At 44.8% G+C, this 16,895-nt stretch overlaps 1 protein-coding gene across 2 annotated transcripts in view; it reads right to left on the bottom strand.

The window, feature by feature from the left end:
• LOC308130274 (plexin-A1-like) overlaps window positions 1-16,895 on the bottom strand; it is a 137,869-nt gene that overhangs the window by 54,858 nt on the left and 66,116 nt on the right. For both annotated transcript variants that reach the window (XM_080496522.1, XM_080496521.1), the window contains exons 9-13: window positions 13,790-13,941; window positions 13,038-13,158; window positions 12,430-12,566; window positions 9,442-9,609; window positions 174-267 (exon numbers count right to left, since the gene is read on the bottom strand). In XM_080496522.1, coding sequence (XP_080352648.1) covers window positions 174-267; window positions 9,442-9,609; window positions 12,430-12,566; window positions 13,038-13,158; window positions 13,790-13,941 — 672 coding nt within the window. The remainder of the gene's footprint in view (window positions 1-173; window positions 268-9,441; window positions 9,610-12,429; window positions 12,567-13,037; window positions 13,159-13,789; window positions 13,942-16,895) is intronic.

Genomic DNA, 16,895 nt, shown 5'->3' on the forward strand with positions numbered 1-16,895 from the left:
CCGTTTGATAATATACTGCATGTACATGCGAATCTGAATAATGCGTGCTGTCGGCCTGGGCGTGTTTTGTGAATTTAAATTCGGCACATAAAAAAAAAAACCCCCACTTGTCTGTAAATGTAACTCCGCTTGATAGTCTGTGAGTCCTTGCTGTGAGTCGTATCAGTACTTACATGAAAAGATTCCGCCTGCCCGTACTTGGCCCTGATCTTTGGTTCTCGGATGGTTGCGAGGTTGGTCCCGCTCACCGTCAGCAAAGTCCCACCACTGCAGGAGGAGAGAACCAAGAAGAGAAAAATTAATAAATCAGATGAAAGCAGTACAAGAGTAAAAAAAAAAAAAGAACTGCCCAGTTGGGAAGAAAGACCCTCTCAAAGGCTTTTTTCCCCCTGATTGGTTGCAGTTAAATTTGAGGGCGACTCATCGTCGTCTTTGCAAAGCATCCAAGGTGCCCTGATACTGGGTTTTTTAAAATTTTATTTTGTACTTTTTGTGGCGTCTCAGAGGAACAGAGTGTAACAAATAATCCCAAAGCAAAGCTCATGAATGGTTGTTCATGTTTAACATTCAGTGTTTAGAGGTGAGCTTGTGGGTTTGTGGTTCACGCGATAAACTGCAAGATTGTGTGACAAAAATAAGCAGAGAAGCTAAAAGGAACTTCTTATTTTCCAGGTTTTGTCATATTCTGATCCTCCACTGTATATTCTCTTCATGATTTATTTGAAACAAATCCTTTCACAAGCACAAATGAAAGCCCATATATGTCATTTGAACCGGACAATCGTGCAGAATCAATGATTGATCAATTTGTCTCTGTAATTTGACACCACTAGTGGGTTCTGTTTATTCTAGTAGTGAAACCACACTAAAATGCTCGCAGAGAACAATACGCTATAAACATTAACAATGACGAGTGCGCGGACATTTTTACAAACTTTGGACAGAAAACCAAGTTGCACTGCTACTAAGGGTGACTATCATCTATAAAACTACCAAGTCCCAGTAGTATATCGACCGCCATTGTTGTTATTGTCAATCCACTGGCTCATGGAGAAGAACTATTCATTATGCACTTGCACAGTTGCAGCATTTCAAAAAGTCCCCCCCCCCCCCCCCCCCCCCCGCAGTCAGAGCTTTTGCCCAAATATTTCCCACTTGGAAGCCATTTTCAAAAATGTGACTTTTTAGCGTTTCCGAGTGACGTTGTTATGTAGACGGACACACGACACGCAACTAAATGTGTATGTTTTCATTTGAAAACCAAGTCTGGCTGCCTGGGAAGTGCTGTGTGGAAGCAGATGACGAAGAAAGACAAAACCCGCCGACGTTAGTTCATTCAAAGTCACCTGCAGCCTGAGCTGCACCCACAGAAGGAATTACTCAAAAACACGATGGGCACTAAATCACATTGTCACGTAAGATAATGCTATAAATGTGACAAAAAGAGAAAAAAAGCACACTAATACTGTGATCAGTTTGATATCATTATTTCAGACCAAATGGTACTTCATGAAGTAATAATTATTCATAAATATTCGATACGTATTGCCTATATGAAAGCAGGTTTCTTTTTATAATTATAGGGTGTGCTTCATAGGTATGAAATGGTGTCTACTTCTGTTGCCTAAAAGGGAGATTTTAAGTTCCATGTGTGAGTATAGGAGGCAGTTGGAGCACACCCAAGAGCGTTTACTTTCACACTGTTTCTAAAAGATTAAAAATGTGTGTGAAACAAAGAGAAAAATCGAGAACGTGGGAGTTGCGACATTGAGAAAAGAGCTGTGGAAAAGAGATCCACAGTGATACTGTACATACTTTAATAACACTGTGATCTCCAGTAAATGTGTGTTTGCCTTGAGCTGGCCAAGGTCAATGGACCGAACACAATAAATCACGATCCCGAACTTGGCTGGAGTCCCCGGTGTGGTTTTGTTAGTGCGGTGGCAGACTCTCCCCCCTCTCGGTGTCGAATTTCCTATTTGCTGGAATCAATTCTTGAAAGATTTCTTTCTTTTTCTCCGGCATTGACTTTGCGTGTTGGCTTGGAACAATGGCTCATTGGCACATTCGGTCGGTCAAACTGGCAAGTGATTCTCGGGACGGTCTCGGGAAATTTCTAATTACCATTCGATGGTGTCCTCTCTTGATGCGACCTAAAATGATTGGTGGGCTCATCATCTCGAGCTGAAAAGGAAAAAGTGAATCCAGAAGTGAATGGCACCGGACCGGTCCCTTCACTGCAACGCTGGAATTGGATTCATGAGGTTTTTCTCACTGATCTCTTCCCTTCCTCGGGCCTGCCTTGTTTTACAGTGACAGCTCCAGCCTCTGAGTTCCTCCTACTCTGTTTTCTACTTTGAGATCACAGCTTTTCACTGCTGCTAGGCTCCCCGTGCCACAGAGAAATATAGTTTATAAGATTCTCTATCATGTGTCTTTCTGCAGGTTTTTAAGTGCCGAGAGGGAGGAAATACTGTAGTCTCTATCGCCGCCGTCTGAAATAAAAAGACTTGAATAAAGCCGGGTATCTTGAGGAAGTCATAAACAATGTGTACTGCGGAGTGGATGCTAAAGTGTTTTTGAAAGTGTACGGTGGGCATCCAAAGGGTATTTCTGTGCCGCGGTGCTGTCTGCAGATTGGCAACACTGCCGGTTAGATCTCACAGAAGAGGCGTCTCGCTGGCTGGTTGCAGGATCGAACATTTCACTTCATATCTGGAGCTCCGGGATCCTTCAGCCTGCCTGCTGCCTCCTCCAGATACACCTTAAAGACAAGTGTTTTTTTGGAGATTTACTCCCTCCATTGTTACCGTTGGTGGTATTAGCTCTCTTCTGGGTGATGCCACCTGAGAACGGAAGGACTTTATTGACCCTGCATACCGCTGCGCTCCAGCTCTTGGCAACGCCGTAAAGTTGCCCAGTACGTAGCTTTCAGGACCTGACAAACGTGCCTAGTGGCACATCTAAATCAGCTGGAAGTTTGCTCACTGTGGAGTACCAAAGGCCCATGGTGGAATATTAGAAATTGAGTTTATCCCAACATCGTATCTGTCATTCCCCTTGAATACACGATTGGACTGGTCAACTTATAGACCTGGTACATGTGGTTTCTCTTGGATAGATCACCACCAAGCAAGCTGGATTCTCCACATGTGAGCTCCAGCAGCTGCGCCAATGAAGTTATGCTGCAGTGGCTGATGTTGACAGTTCATTCTGTTTCTACACCAGGCGAATGAAAGACATGGCGACACACACTGAGATTACCAGCCTTACCAGTAAAATGCTCAACCACAAAGTTTACTGGACAAACATGAAAACGCGATAACTGAATGAATTTTATTCACATTTAATGTCAAATAGCATATACTAATTGTCCTCGGAGGCAACACATTTCAGTAATGAGTCATGGCCGGCGCCTCTGACGGTGTCGTTATGAGTTCAGTCTTACAGAAATGTTTAGGCTAACCCTTCCACACACCGAGATGAGAGTGTTTTTTTTCTAGTTTTCACATCACTTAGAAGACTTCTGCACCATCTGAGACTTATGAATATACATAGCTCTTCCATGTTTGGGGCGTTAGTTATGGAGTTAACATCTGGAGTGTCAAAAACCTTTTAGTTCAGGGGCCACATATAAACAATTTCCTCTCGAGAGGGTCGGACAGGCGAAATAGTGCCACCATAATATTTAAAATTAAACTTTACAGGTTTTCTTTCTTGTGGCTCACTGTCTTGCTTTCACAAAAGCAAGCAATTTCTACCAAAAAATTACTACAATTTCAACACAAAGCCAATTTCCATGAAACCTTCTGCTGCAAAATGCAGCGAAATGTCAAAAATCCCTCTGCTGAAGCTGTTGCATTATGCATGTTCTTATAAACTCCGTTTGACAGCTTGGCTTTGAGGTTAGTTTGATAGAGGTAGTTATCTGTCATGGCAGCATCACGAACATTTCAGCTCGGGTGTGTGTGTTGTGTTGTGTCCGCTGCTCTGAAGAAATGTATGTTTTTTTATGCTTGACACCCGACATGTGATCAACTGGAAACACCAGCACTGAATCATTTGGAATTAAAACAAAACTGCAAACAAAAAAACAAAAAAATGTTAACAACACACATCTGACGGGTTATTATAAACTCCCCGCTGACTTGTGCACTAATGCAGGTGATATCTTTCACTTTGGACATGAATCTGACACTTACCCAGAGAGACTTATTGTATAAACATCAAGAGCAGAGTAAATGATACAGCAAAAGAAAGAAAAGACAGAAGCTCTTAATATCTTGAAAAGAGGCTGTGGCAGGCGAACACTAGACATTCATCTCTCACTCTAAAGCAGGCAGACTTAACAATAGGTAATGATAGGGTGGGACGGGGGATAAATGATAAAGGTAGACGCTCCATCTTTTGCATTGTAGGTGGATAAAGGGCTTCATGTCTGGCTATTCTTCTGGGCTTCTCAGAGTCTTTATTTTGCTTTTGGCAGGTTGCCCATTACTGGCAAAGGAGCGCTGATCTCTTTCATTCCTTGGATAACGTGGGCATGTTTAAGATTTGATTGTAGATGTTATGCGAGGCATCGAGTCTTCTGTTTGACATGAGCTCTGACAGCTGCTTTTTAAAATTTTTTCTTTTTTTAAAAATACTTTTACAGGGTATTCACACCACCACCCCTGCGTACAGCTGTATTTCTGTAATTTCTGCTTCAGCTCGTCAAGTGCCAAATTCAGCTTAAATATCTGCAAGGGAGACACTTCACTTCATTGTGGCTGAGTGCTATGAAAATCCGCCATAACGCAGTCACATTCATTTTGTACAAATCAAAACCGTTCTGTTGGGCAGACCTTAATTAACGTTATGTGTTTAAATTCTAATATTTTAAAACTTCCATCCAAACTCTTTAAATTATTCTTTTTTTTTTTTTTTCCCTTCTTCTTCTTTTTAATCTTGGTCATTCCACTTTTAATGCGAATAAGTTGTGCCAAAGAATATACTTCAAAAAGTGACCCAGCAAAACATTATTTGGGTCTCTTTCAAGAGTGGAAGGTAGCTGATTAATAAAGGAGTTGAGTGTATTTTTTTTTAATTAGGAGTCAGTGCTGCAAAATGCCTCACAGGAGAAGATAGCCCACACTTCTTACAATACTGACTCTCCTCCTCCTCCTCCTCCTCCTCCTCCTCCTCCTCCTCCTCCTTCCTCCTCAGCTTGATGTATATTTGCGCTGAGTCCCTCTGTCCCTGTTGCTCTTCTCTTTGTCTAAGTGAGTCTCTTTAGCTCAGGTACATGCTGCAGGGAACCGACAACAAGACAATCAGAATAAACTCCCAGGGATACAGGAAGGGGGGGAGGGGGGGCTGTTAGTGTTTCTCTCTTGCCTGTTCCTCCTCCTCCTTCTCCTTCTCTTTCATTCTGCTTTGTTTATTTCTTTCCCCCTCCCGTGTTCTCCCCCGGCTTCTAGTCAAACTCATCCACTCTTCGTCAGACGTGTTTTCGGCGCAAATCTTCAAACAACAGAGGATGCGCCAAAACTTCAGAGCAGGGACTAGCTAAGAAAACTACCACGCTGATGTTAATATTAACGAGGGAGGTGCATTTCAGTGATGTCAAGGAAGAAGGAGCTTACATCTTTAAATATCAAGAGCAGCTGAAAATGCTCCGACTCCATCTCCTTGGAAACGGAGGGGGAAATGTAACTTTTTTTCTGAGACTCTGCTGTACTGCTCATAGTCAACGGTTCTTCTGCACATGCTCAGTGTTGTCAGTGTCTTGCTCCGTGCATGTGTGCATGGTTTTGTTCTAAAATCTGCATTTTCTGCATTTTTTGTGATTCGGCCACCAAACCACCGCAACGTAAACGAGACACTCTCGTTTCTCACTTGAAACTTTGTTGTGTAAATGTAAAGTTTCAGTGATCACAACATTTAGGACGTCGCAGGATGTGCCACGTCATCACCGATCGGCCGTATTTCAGTTGCATCGCCGCTGAAAGCATTGCTCAAGGGCACCTTGGGTTTTGAGGTTTGCAACTCCATCTGCTGGATCTGCTTGAATATTTAGCTCCAAAAATTGCTTCTCTAACCTCCGTCACTGCCCAAATACCTCCTCACTGTATCCCAGATGAGCACTCTTCATTGATTTCTTTCTGAAGTGCTTTGTCTTCCTCCTAAATGGAACATCATCAGCCAGGCGCAAGGATAATGCACTCTTTCTCCACCCCAGCTCTTTTTCTCCTCTCACTGTCTTTTATCCACTCTGCTATCACTTTCCCGAGCGCGGCGGCGATGAAGCTCGGCAGGCGTGCATGTATTTGCACGGAGGCAGACAATAAGGCAGATATGAACCGATACAGCGCTGCATCTCGGTGCTTTTGTTCCGACTTTCTACCTGAACCTGTGAGGTGACACAGACTGCCGGCGAAATTAAAGCTCCCACCAGTTAGAAAGCAACACTCGGGCTACTTCTTTTCACAGTCGGGGCTGCTGTTTGTGTGTCTGTGAGCGGTTTTGTTGTTTTCCAGAGCCAGATGGAGGAGGGATGTGGGGCCAAACATCAGGGACTCTGGGAATCAGCGGGACACCTTGTGTCTATGTGTGCATTCGTGCCTCTTTTTTATGTGGGATCATCACCCCTGAGTGCGTGTCCTGAAGCAGAACCCGAGTTTGGAGCTCGCCATACAAACAAGCACACACAAAGACACCCGCACAGTGGGTAAGCAGGGCAGTGATTGGGCCTCAGCTGCTTCTTGGCGAGACCGACTGGGCAAAGGGGAACCGGGCAGGATTCATCAACACTTTTCTCTAACAAGCCCTGCCTCTATCTCCCGCAATCTGCTGATGAGTAACAACGGGGAAGGCAGAAAGACAAGCAGGTTAAAGGAAGGGGACGCGGGGAAGGAGCCCCACAGGAGGGGAAACGGGGCGAGATGACCACAAGGTTTAAATTGAAGTCAAAGAAAAGCACAAGGAGCCTTCATTGGCGGCGATTACAGAGGAGGAAACGGTGCCGGCCAGGTTCTGATGTAGGGTATAGGCCTGCATGACAGGTGGGCAACATAACACTGAAATTGCCTTTGCTCTCGAGTGAATAAAACCATCAATCTGGGGAAAATCTTTACCCACTGCCAAATCACAGGAGGTAGTTTTTAATTGGACAAAAATATTCCGCTGGAACAAGATCCAGACAGGACTTAAATCATACAAGGTGCCATTAATCAGTGGGTGTTTGAGGTAGCAATGAATACTGTGGAGGTGTAATATCCTTCAAATGTCAGGTCCGCTGGAAGTTTACGGTGTCTTGGTAACTGTGTGGACAAGAGACGAGATCCCTTTCATTTGCTTTTGCAACAATTGAAAAAAGACCAAATGGAAAACTCGGGCTGGGCGTCCGGTGCCAGACGAGCTGATCTGTGCACGAGAACCTTGAAATATATGGACGGCAGCACCAGAAGGCCTTTCACCGAGACTCGCTCCTGTCAGCGAAGAACAAGAAACTGAGGCGACGTTTCACCACACACTCGGCATGAGACGACAAAAAATGATTTCATTAGTTTTAATTTACGATACGACTCGCAGATGGCCCTCTCAACAATTTGGTGTAAATTAACATAACAGCATGTGCTCCATGCTGCCTTTCATCGACTGGTGTGATTGTGTTAGGACGGTTTTCTTACTACAATTTGCTCTACTTCTGGAGGTTGTGAGGTTTCCGCAGCTGTTTCCATTGGTGTGTGAATGTGTGTGTGTGTGTGTGTGAATGGGACTAACATTGGGGACTGTTCAATCAGTGGCAAACCACTATATAAGTGAATTCCATTTAGCTTAAAGCACCCAGAAGGTGCAGGAGGCCACATGACCACTGGTGCGGCGAACATGACAAGACATTTATCTCTTTAAAAAAAAAAAAAGGGGGGGGGGTGAGTAGCAGCTATATGAAGTGGACATACCAAATAGTAAAAGTTGCACGTCTCACTATATAATGCATGAACAGGAAGGTGAACCCATCGTGACAGTTTTCCCACTATATTGTATCTCACTTGTTTCCCACTGATTATGAAAACCACAACATTTCATTTTGAAATGTTGCGTTCCTGCTGCTCGCTGCTGACGATTATCGCCTCCATTTTCCTTGATATCAACATCCCTTGAGCTTTAAATGGCCAATATACTGTAGTTTTATTTTTGGTGATATTTTTTTAATGGAAACGGTTGGCAGAATTGTTAACAAAAGTCATAGCACACTATTGCGGAATTTTCCACACGTTTTGATGTGCTTTTCAGTGTAAGTTCTCCCGTTTTCCACCAAAAATCCCTTCCAGTTTGAAGTTTTTCGTGTTTTCTTGTGGAAATGGTTGGCCGAATCGTGAACAAAGTCGTCAAATCAAACAGGAACCGAGGATAGTAATGTTTGCAACACAGAGTCAGTGATCGCTGCGGTTCGTTACGACGGCCCAACTCCCCACTCAAAGCACGAGCGGGAGTTTGGGAGAAGTCGCCGAGGTGAGAGCCAAGTTGTTCACTGCTAACCCACGTAGCCGTTGTAAAGAGCGATACGAGCGCGCGGCCTGCCCTCCCTGACAGTAAATCCACTTTAATGTGAGACCGTTTGCTTGTGTGTCCCCTCCCCGGTGACACCGCTGTCATGTTCAATGCTGAGCCGTGGCACTCTTTATTTATTTAGCTGCTGAGGTAGAGCGCGGCGTGACAGGCTGCAAAGGACTGAGTATCACACTCCCTCATTGGTGCAATTGCTCAGGAGGAAGAAACGTCCCGCTCACGCACACCCTCAGCTGACCAGCATTAGCTGCCTCTTCAATCTCTGATTGCTTTTGAACAGTTAATGGGCTGCATAATCTCACATGCTTGCATTCTTTCCACTTTTTGGATGACACAAGCTGCCGCCGCCGCCGCCGCCGCCTCGGCTGCCGCTGCCGATTTCCTCCACTGAAAATGTCCCCGATTGCGCCGGATGAGAAATCTCCGGAGGCATCGGCAATTTACCTCCATCCAAGCTCGCTGTCAGAGCTCTCATGTAGCATTTGAGTCTGCTCAGACTGCTTGAAGAACACTTCCTCAATTTTGCCCTGCCCGTGCTCCCGCATCACAAGCAGTTGTGTAAAAGTCAAGGACCAGCCTCTGATCTCGTTAAGCCACTAGCTTGAGGGAATATCCACCCTGCACTCATTACGGACTCCTCCCAGACCAAACTCCGATTGGAAACTAGACTCTTGCTTCTCTTATTGACGTCCTTACAAGAACTCTGCAACCCCTCTTGGACGTATCGCCTGCGACAGCAGATATTTGCAGCTGTAGCTGTGGCGAGTCAAATAACACTCAGATTTGTTAATTTTCTACGGCAGTGTTTTCTGAACGGCCTTAATGCGAAACACAAACGAAACGCAGCGATCCAGCGGAGTAAGTGCCCACACAACACAAAAGGCTTACCTGGCAATGCTCCAGTCAGGCTCAATCCTCAGCACAGTGGGGTCCTCGGTGTAGTTAAACTTCACCTCGGGGTTTCTGAGTTCGGCGTCGTCGATGTCGACCAGGACGGAAGAGCTGCCCGACGTCAGCCCGGCAGGCGTGACGCACACGATCTCGCGGGCATTCCTCCTGCACAAGACGGAAACGGCGGCGTAGTCCGTCAGTGGTGCTTGAAAGCTGTGAACGTGTCTTTTTCATGGGGAGGTATAGAATTCACCGTCCGTCCAATATGTACACTTTGCTAAAAGTCAGCTCCCGTGAGTCGCATCGCTTTAAAATCCCGTCATAATATAATGAGAGAGTGATTATTTTCCTGTGCGAGGCCATTCCTTTAATACTGAGGTCCAAGATAAAGAGTTGACAAATGACTCCCTTCTGTGGTTACTAATGTCTTTCTTCCGAATCCAATTAATCTGAAGCTTTTTAAACCGTAATGTAACCTGCCTGTTTGATGAGATAATTCTGGAAGCGACCAGCCTGGAGAACTCGACAAGGTTTGTAATTCAACCAATCGTCTCAATAAAAATAAGTAAAAGAAGAAATGAAATTAAACATTGCCTGATAGCGCTTTGGATCAGAACCAAATTTGAGGCAGAGCAGGAATAATAACTGTATAAACATATTAAGCAAATACTGAAAATACAACTTGCTGCCTCAGATGTGAAGTCTAGACGATTGACTCTGAACTCTTGAGGATCCACAAACCGACAGGTCGGGACAAACTGACTGGCTCTGCAGAGGGCGGGTCAACAACTTCCTGTCAGGTGAACTGTAAAGGGAAAACTACTGAAACCTGCGGGGCGGTCAGAAATAGTCCATTTTCAGCAGTAACGCACCTTTAATAATTCTTTACTCACGAATGCTTCTACCTTTGAGCAGCAATGGAAGAATAGATTCATGTTTTCGGTTGCATGCGAGTCTGATCTTCCTGTTATTGATGCAATCGCATGGGAGTCGTCCAATTTCACACAAATATTCACTTTAACTCAAAAGTAACCAATTGTCAAGGTTATCCTGACTCTATATTTTCATTTTTACAACATATCTGACATGTTCCCTTTAACTTAATGATGAAGCATCAGATTGTGGTGGCCAGAAGTCAGATGTTGTTTTATTTTGAAGCTGTATTTCTAGAAATCTGACCTCCACCACCTTTTATGATAATAATTAAATGCCATGAGCTGGCAGTTTAAGTTTAGTTTTATTGTAAATACAATTTTTGAATGATTTGCTAGCCAGCTCTCGGAAACGTAATCAATTCACTGTTTGTACAATGTTATAATGAATTCTTGCAGTGTCAGGAACTATGGTTAAAAAAAATAAAAAATAAAATAAATTGTAATCTGAGGGTAGTCGAAGACATTACCCGTTGGACTGATTGTAGCTTTGGTCTTGAACACTGAAAATCAACAATCCTCTGGATTGTGTTGCTTTGATTCTCTCACATTATCCCAAACTCTTAACTTCTGCCAAACTGTCTCAAGTGACAAGGGAACCACTGCCAAAGGTGGATTCCCTCTACATTGATTGACTTGTACGTAAAAGAGCTTGGACATTTGCTTTTCGACCCTTCAGATTGTATTTATACTAGATTGTAATGTGACGTCTGTGTGTCCTTGGCCAATGTCAGATGTACAGCTTATAATAAAACATGCTTTTCCCTCTCTAGGTGGCACCAGCTACACACGTGGCCGAGAGATCAGGCAGCCCCAAAATGAAAATAATCAGAATAATGCTTCTTTGTGTTGTGATAAATGAAACATGCCTTGAAAGATGTGGAAGAGGTTTTTCTTTTTCTTTTTAGAGTAGTGTAAATCAAAAACAAGGACTTCAAACTCATGTTTAATGAAGTCCGTCGACGGCACTACGAGTAACAAACACTGAGGTGTGTGTGTGTGTGTGTGTGTGTGTGTGTGTGTGTGTGTGTGTGTGTGTGTGTGTGTGTGTGTGTCTGTCTGTCTGTCAAGGCTCACTGGTCCCGGAGGCAAAATAACATTTTGAATTGCAGTCTTGTGTGCAGTCCCCCACTCGCTGCATTATCTAATATGTATTTAGCACAGTTGAGTGGTGGCTGCATTTCTGGGCCACGGCTTCACAGAGGCAATGCATGTGTGTACATATATGAGTGTGTGTGTGTGTGTGTGTGTGTGTGTGTGCACTTTTAACATACTGCCACACACTGTATTGTGCCCCCGTATACCACAGCAATTACACAGAGAGGAGGCAGAGTGCGAGCAGAAAGGGATGCAGAATCTCTGATATCAGCCCTCACAAGTCCTCCCAGCAATCGCCACAAGACGCCCCAATCGTAAGCCGCCGCGTCGCGGTCTGACAGATAAAGACGGAGTCGAGGTGAGCGAACAGCCGCCGCAAAGTGGAGTCGGCAGAATTACGGCAGAGAGGCTGCGGCAGGGGGGGGAAAAAAAAAAAAAAAGAACACGACTGCCGCTGCCACATCAAAGCTCGCGTACGGTTGCTTTAATGGAGATTAGTTGTGAGAGTGTAATCCATGCATTTGACATGCAAGCAACTGTGCTGATAGTTTGGATGTTGCGTTTTTTTCCCCCCCCCGCCATGCAAAAGATTAGAGAAAGCCTGTATGAGTGCAGACAAAGAGATGCAGCATGTCTGCAAGCTACAAACATGCTCTCCACACAAACAAGTTGTTAACCCACACACACTCAGGCAAAACAACCTGACCTGACACACTGATTACACACACTCACATGTGCATGTAACATCTTTATGATAATAGCTTTCTGTGCCGTAGAAACAAATCTTCAAACAGGAAAAACCCTTATTTATGCAAACGCCGTTATTGACCGTAACTTCATTTGTAAGTCTGAAATTGCTTCTGAACTTATTTGATCTGAAATCCAGTGCTTCTTGTGTGGTTCCTGTTTTTTTTACGCCAGGCGTGAATCGAGAGGGACGGAAACAAGTCCTCACCTTTTGAAGTAGCAAGGCTGCGGCCCGATGCTCACCGACACGTAGCTGCCGGCGTTGAGGTAGCTCCCCTCGATGGTGACGCGGGTGCCGCCCGAAATGGGCCCCTGAGACGGCTGGATGCGGGTGAAGTAGGGAGTCTGGAGGAAGAAATTAAGAAAGGGAAAAATAAATACCAAGAAGCTATCACAAATGTGCAAAATGCTCTGAATGATTCTGTTTGTCTCTAACCAAAACCAAACGTCTCATCTGGTTCTGATCTGTAAGTTCAATGCAGGAATGTGATTATTTCAATTGTGACTGAGGCCACGTCTAGACAGAATGTAAAAATAAACAATAACAAACAGTTAAGCTGTAAAATATCACCCCGAACATATAAAGATAAACAGGGGCATGAGCAGCAATCTTGTACATTGAGCCAGGTGTGTTTCAAGGCTGCTCTTTACTTGAGATGACACTCAAATAAAGGAATGAAGCAGCTTCGGTTCTTACCTCGACACTGCTGAAGGTAGTGGCATTAACAATAACGCATCGCTGTATGGCGAGTTATTTACCGGAGCGCTAACCCCAACAAATGACCTTGTGAAGACTTTTCTTTCTCGGGTCCTCACCACAAACGTGAACGGCCTCGGGGAAAGGGCTCGGTAGTCGTTGACGCAGTCCCTCACGCACACTTCCACTTGAGCCTCCTGGACCCTGTAGCCGGTGGCGTCGTTGAGCAGGCACACTATTCTGCAAGAGGAGGACGGTTTATTAAATCCAAATGCTTCTCGAGTTTTCAAATTCGTGGTTTGAGGTCTGTAAAGTGACACGTGTGTGCGCGCAGAAGGCGTGCAGTGCAAAGTGAATGTGACCAAAGATGGCAGGGAATGCCTCGCGCAATAGCTTTAAGTCTATCGCTGAGGATCACCGGAAAAAAACCCCTCCCAAAAAACGAGACAAACATTACTATGATGTCATATTGGGATGTTGCGAATAATGTGCAGAATAAGTGATGTGTGTGCAGTGTTTGCACAGAGATCCCCTCGATCTCAACATGCATCATTTCCCAACTAACTGCACTATGGAGGGATTGTTTGATCTGGCTGAACTCAATCCCTCAGCCGTGTCGGACCCCGCAGAGGAGTAAATGTCACAGACAGAGATGCAAGAAATAAAGGAAAGAGCATATGTCAGGAGTAATGGAGGAGAAAGGCAGATGGAATTTACAGACGTGCACACACAGAAAAAACCTGATGCCGCCGTCTTTTCTGCAACCCAACGAGTCGGCTTCGGCGCGCGGAATTGTTTTGCGTGCAGGAGAGACGGCTGCTCTCTGGGGGGGTTCCTGGGCAGAAACACGTCAAGGCGTCCTGTAACGTACCTCTCCGCACTCACGTACTCCTCCTCGACGGGCACGCAGGGCACCTTCCCCAACCGGACGCCCATCTGGATGTCCCTGAACTGCAGTCCCAGGTTCTCACCCAAGATGGTCAACCTGGTCCCGCCCTGACGGGGTCCCGTCTCGGGAAACAGCTGGGACACAGGCGGAGGGAGGACAGGAGTCAGAAAAGAGGAGGAGGAGGAGGAGGAGGAGGAGGGGGAGGAGGAGGACATATGGGAACATGGATAAAGCAGCACAACCACATCAACACAAGCATCCTTTCACAAATTGTGCCGGTTCAGGTTTTATCATAAAAAAATTTAAAAAAGGAGATAAGGAGAGGCAAACAACGCGAGCGGTGTTGACATGCGGGACCAAACTCTACTTAATTGAAACTTATTACGGCGGCTTGGTTTCATTGACGGGGGGGGGGGGGGGCTGCAGCGGCGCAGCGCTCGGCCGCATAGCTCGGCCGTAATGTGATTCATCTCGCCAGATTATGGCGCGGAACGAGGACAGGTGCGCTGTGACAAAACAAATATGGAGACTGATGGACGGCGGCTGTCATAAACACACACACACACACACACACACACACACACACACACACACACACACACACACACACACACACACACACACACACACACACACACACACACACACACACTGTGAGAGCAAAGACCTGCACACACAGACACACAGACGAGCGTAATCCCTAACAAGCTTCACAAGGTAATTATGTGTAATCTGCCTGTTGCCCTGTTCTCCTGCGCTGCGCGGCTGAGCTGACAGCCCGGTGTGGAAACACACTCAGCCCCAGAGTTCTGTACGGAGGCCAGACTGTGATTTTACGCTCTGTCTTTCAAATGAGTTTCAACTGAGATCGAATGGGTTTCTCACAATCGTGGCTTTAAAATGCCTTGCTGAAGGGCATCAGTCAAACGCGCTCCTCAACAGTTACATTCCGAGTTTTGGAGCCTCATTTCTTTAGTTATTTTTTGCATGAAAAACCGTTGGAAAGGGGGTTTCATGTAAAAATAAGCTGTCGCTTGTTGTCCGAGAACTGAACCAACCATTAACCTTCCAATCACCAGTTAGAAACAACTCTGTTACGATAACTGATTGCTATAAATACTTAGTGACGGAATACTTATGGTGCAGTCTCTACCTTGGAAAAAAAGAAAAAAAAAAAGAAAAGCTAATTGTAATTGGAAAAGCTAATTGTAATCAAACAAACTGAGGCGTTTCCTGACAGGAAAGGTGAGTCTACAGATGTATACTTGCACACGACTGTGATTCACCACTACCGTCCCACATTTCCACATTTATTAATCCTCTAAAAAGATGAGACAGTGGCATAAAATTGCACATCTGATTTCTTAATCTTTCTAAATCCAATGTAATCACCTAATTGCTGTTTTTTAAATGAACCTGATCCTCGGCTTGCCAACGATCCACCAAATAACAGTCAGACAGATTGCGTCCACGATCCACATTTTGGAAGATATATCACATTGGAAGGCGTACAGTTGGATGGAATTCAGCAAACTACAAAAGAGACAATTTTACCATGCTTTAACCTTCAGCGAAATGGACAACAACAACGTGTTTAAAAGGGAAAAAAAAGGAAAAGATAATCCTCGCAATGACTGATTCCATTAGTGTGGAGACGCCAGTGCTGCATCTTGGGATTTGTCACACAGAAAACCCCCCAAAACAACAGTATCTGTGGTGAATTAGCAGTGCGATAGCGGGAGGAGGGGGGGGCAGAAAGAGAGCAGTTTGGCTGGGGATAATGCTGCCTACTATTTGGAAGCTGACTCACGTTGGAACCTCGGGCGCCGGCAGAGCCTCGCCACTTTGGTCCCACAAACACAATGGCTGGTAAACACTGACCAGAGCGAGTCGCCATTAAGCTCTAGGGTACGATATGGACAGCAGATGTCAGGGTGTGGAAATGGGGCTTCAGATGGTTTGGGAAGAATGAAGCCATGATACGACAGGGGGGGAAAAAAAAAAAAAGGCACTATATCCCAGGGCTTGGTGGCTGGCTGATATAAACACTGGCACAGTCACACACAGAGAGACAGAAAAAGAGAGAGACGGGTGCTGTTAAAGGGATTGCCATCATTATCTGTGGGGATATTCACAAAAAGGCCAGTGAAGAATATGGCAACCTATACTTTCACACTATGATCTTAGATAATAGCGACCAGGCCACGGCAGAAAGCTTCACCATCCCTTCATGTAGACCCCATACATCGCTGTGTTACATTTACACCAGTCGCTCACGTCTGTGTCCACCACTAATGTACAACGGTGTCTGCAATATATAAAGCATTTTTCAGACATTACAGGGGAAGGCAGTTTGAAACACACATTAGCCAGAATACAAACTTTGCCCGGAGAATAATGGTCTCCTATAAAGTGGCCTTCTCTTAGAAATACTGGGGCCTGGATGGAAAACACAGACTGTGGACAAGATTGCACTTAGAGTGAAAGTAACATTTTCTTCTTCGCATGAGTGCTAACTACAGAGTATAAAAAAAAAACCAGACTGTAGAACAAACAGCACAGCAGCAGGTTACTAAACAACACCAAGTTTCAGCTAATTGTATGAACTGCACTGTCGGGGCTTTAAACTGGATTTTTAAATGCTGATTTATTGGCAAAATTATTGACAAAAATGTAGTTTTATTTCTTTTTACAGAATTACAAAGAAGCGACAATTACAACCTCCGTGACTCGTTTAGAAAACTTTGGAAAAAAAGGAAACTGAGGCTGTGCTCCAGGTGGAAGAGACACAGCGTTCTCAGAGAGCGTTCAGCTTTAGACTTTAACATATGCAAAGTAAATATCTCGACTTGTCATGTTGTCTCGCAGCATATTCATGTGACATTCAGGTAAATGGGACAAAGCTAAAGTCAAGGGAACGGTGTCTTCTGTTCATCCTTGAATCACTGAGACGAAAAGACTAATGGTAAACTGTCAGTGCACACAATGATAATTCCATTTAAAAACGAACCAAATGCATTAATGTCAGGGCTGAGCAAAATATCTCAAGTTACGTTTTGATTAAAAAGACAAAACTGTTCTCTACAAT

This window comes from Blennius ocellaris, assembly GCF_963422515.1.
Source record: "Blennius ocellaris genome assembly, chromosome: 5".
In the NCBI taxonomy this organism is placed as follows: domain Eukaryota; kingdom Metazoa; phylum Chordata; class Actinopteri; order Blenniiformes; family Blenniidae; genus Blennius; species Blennius ocellaris.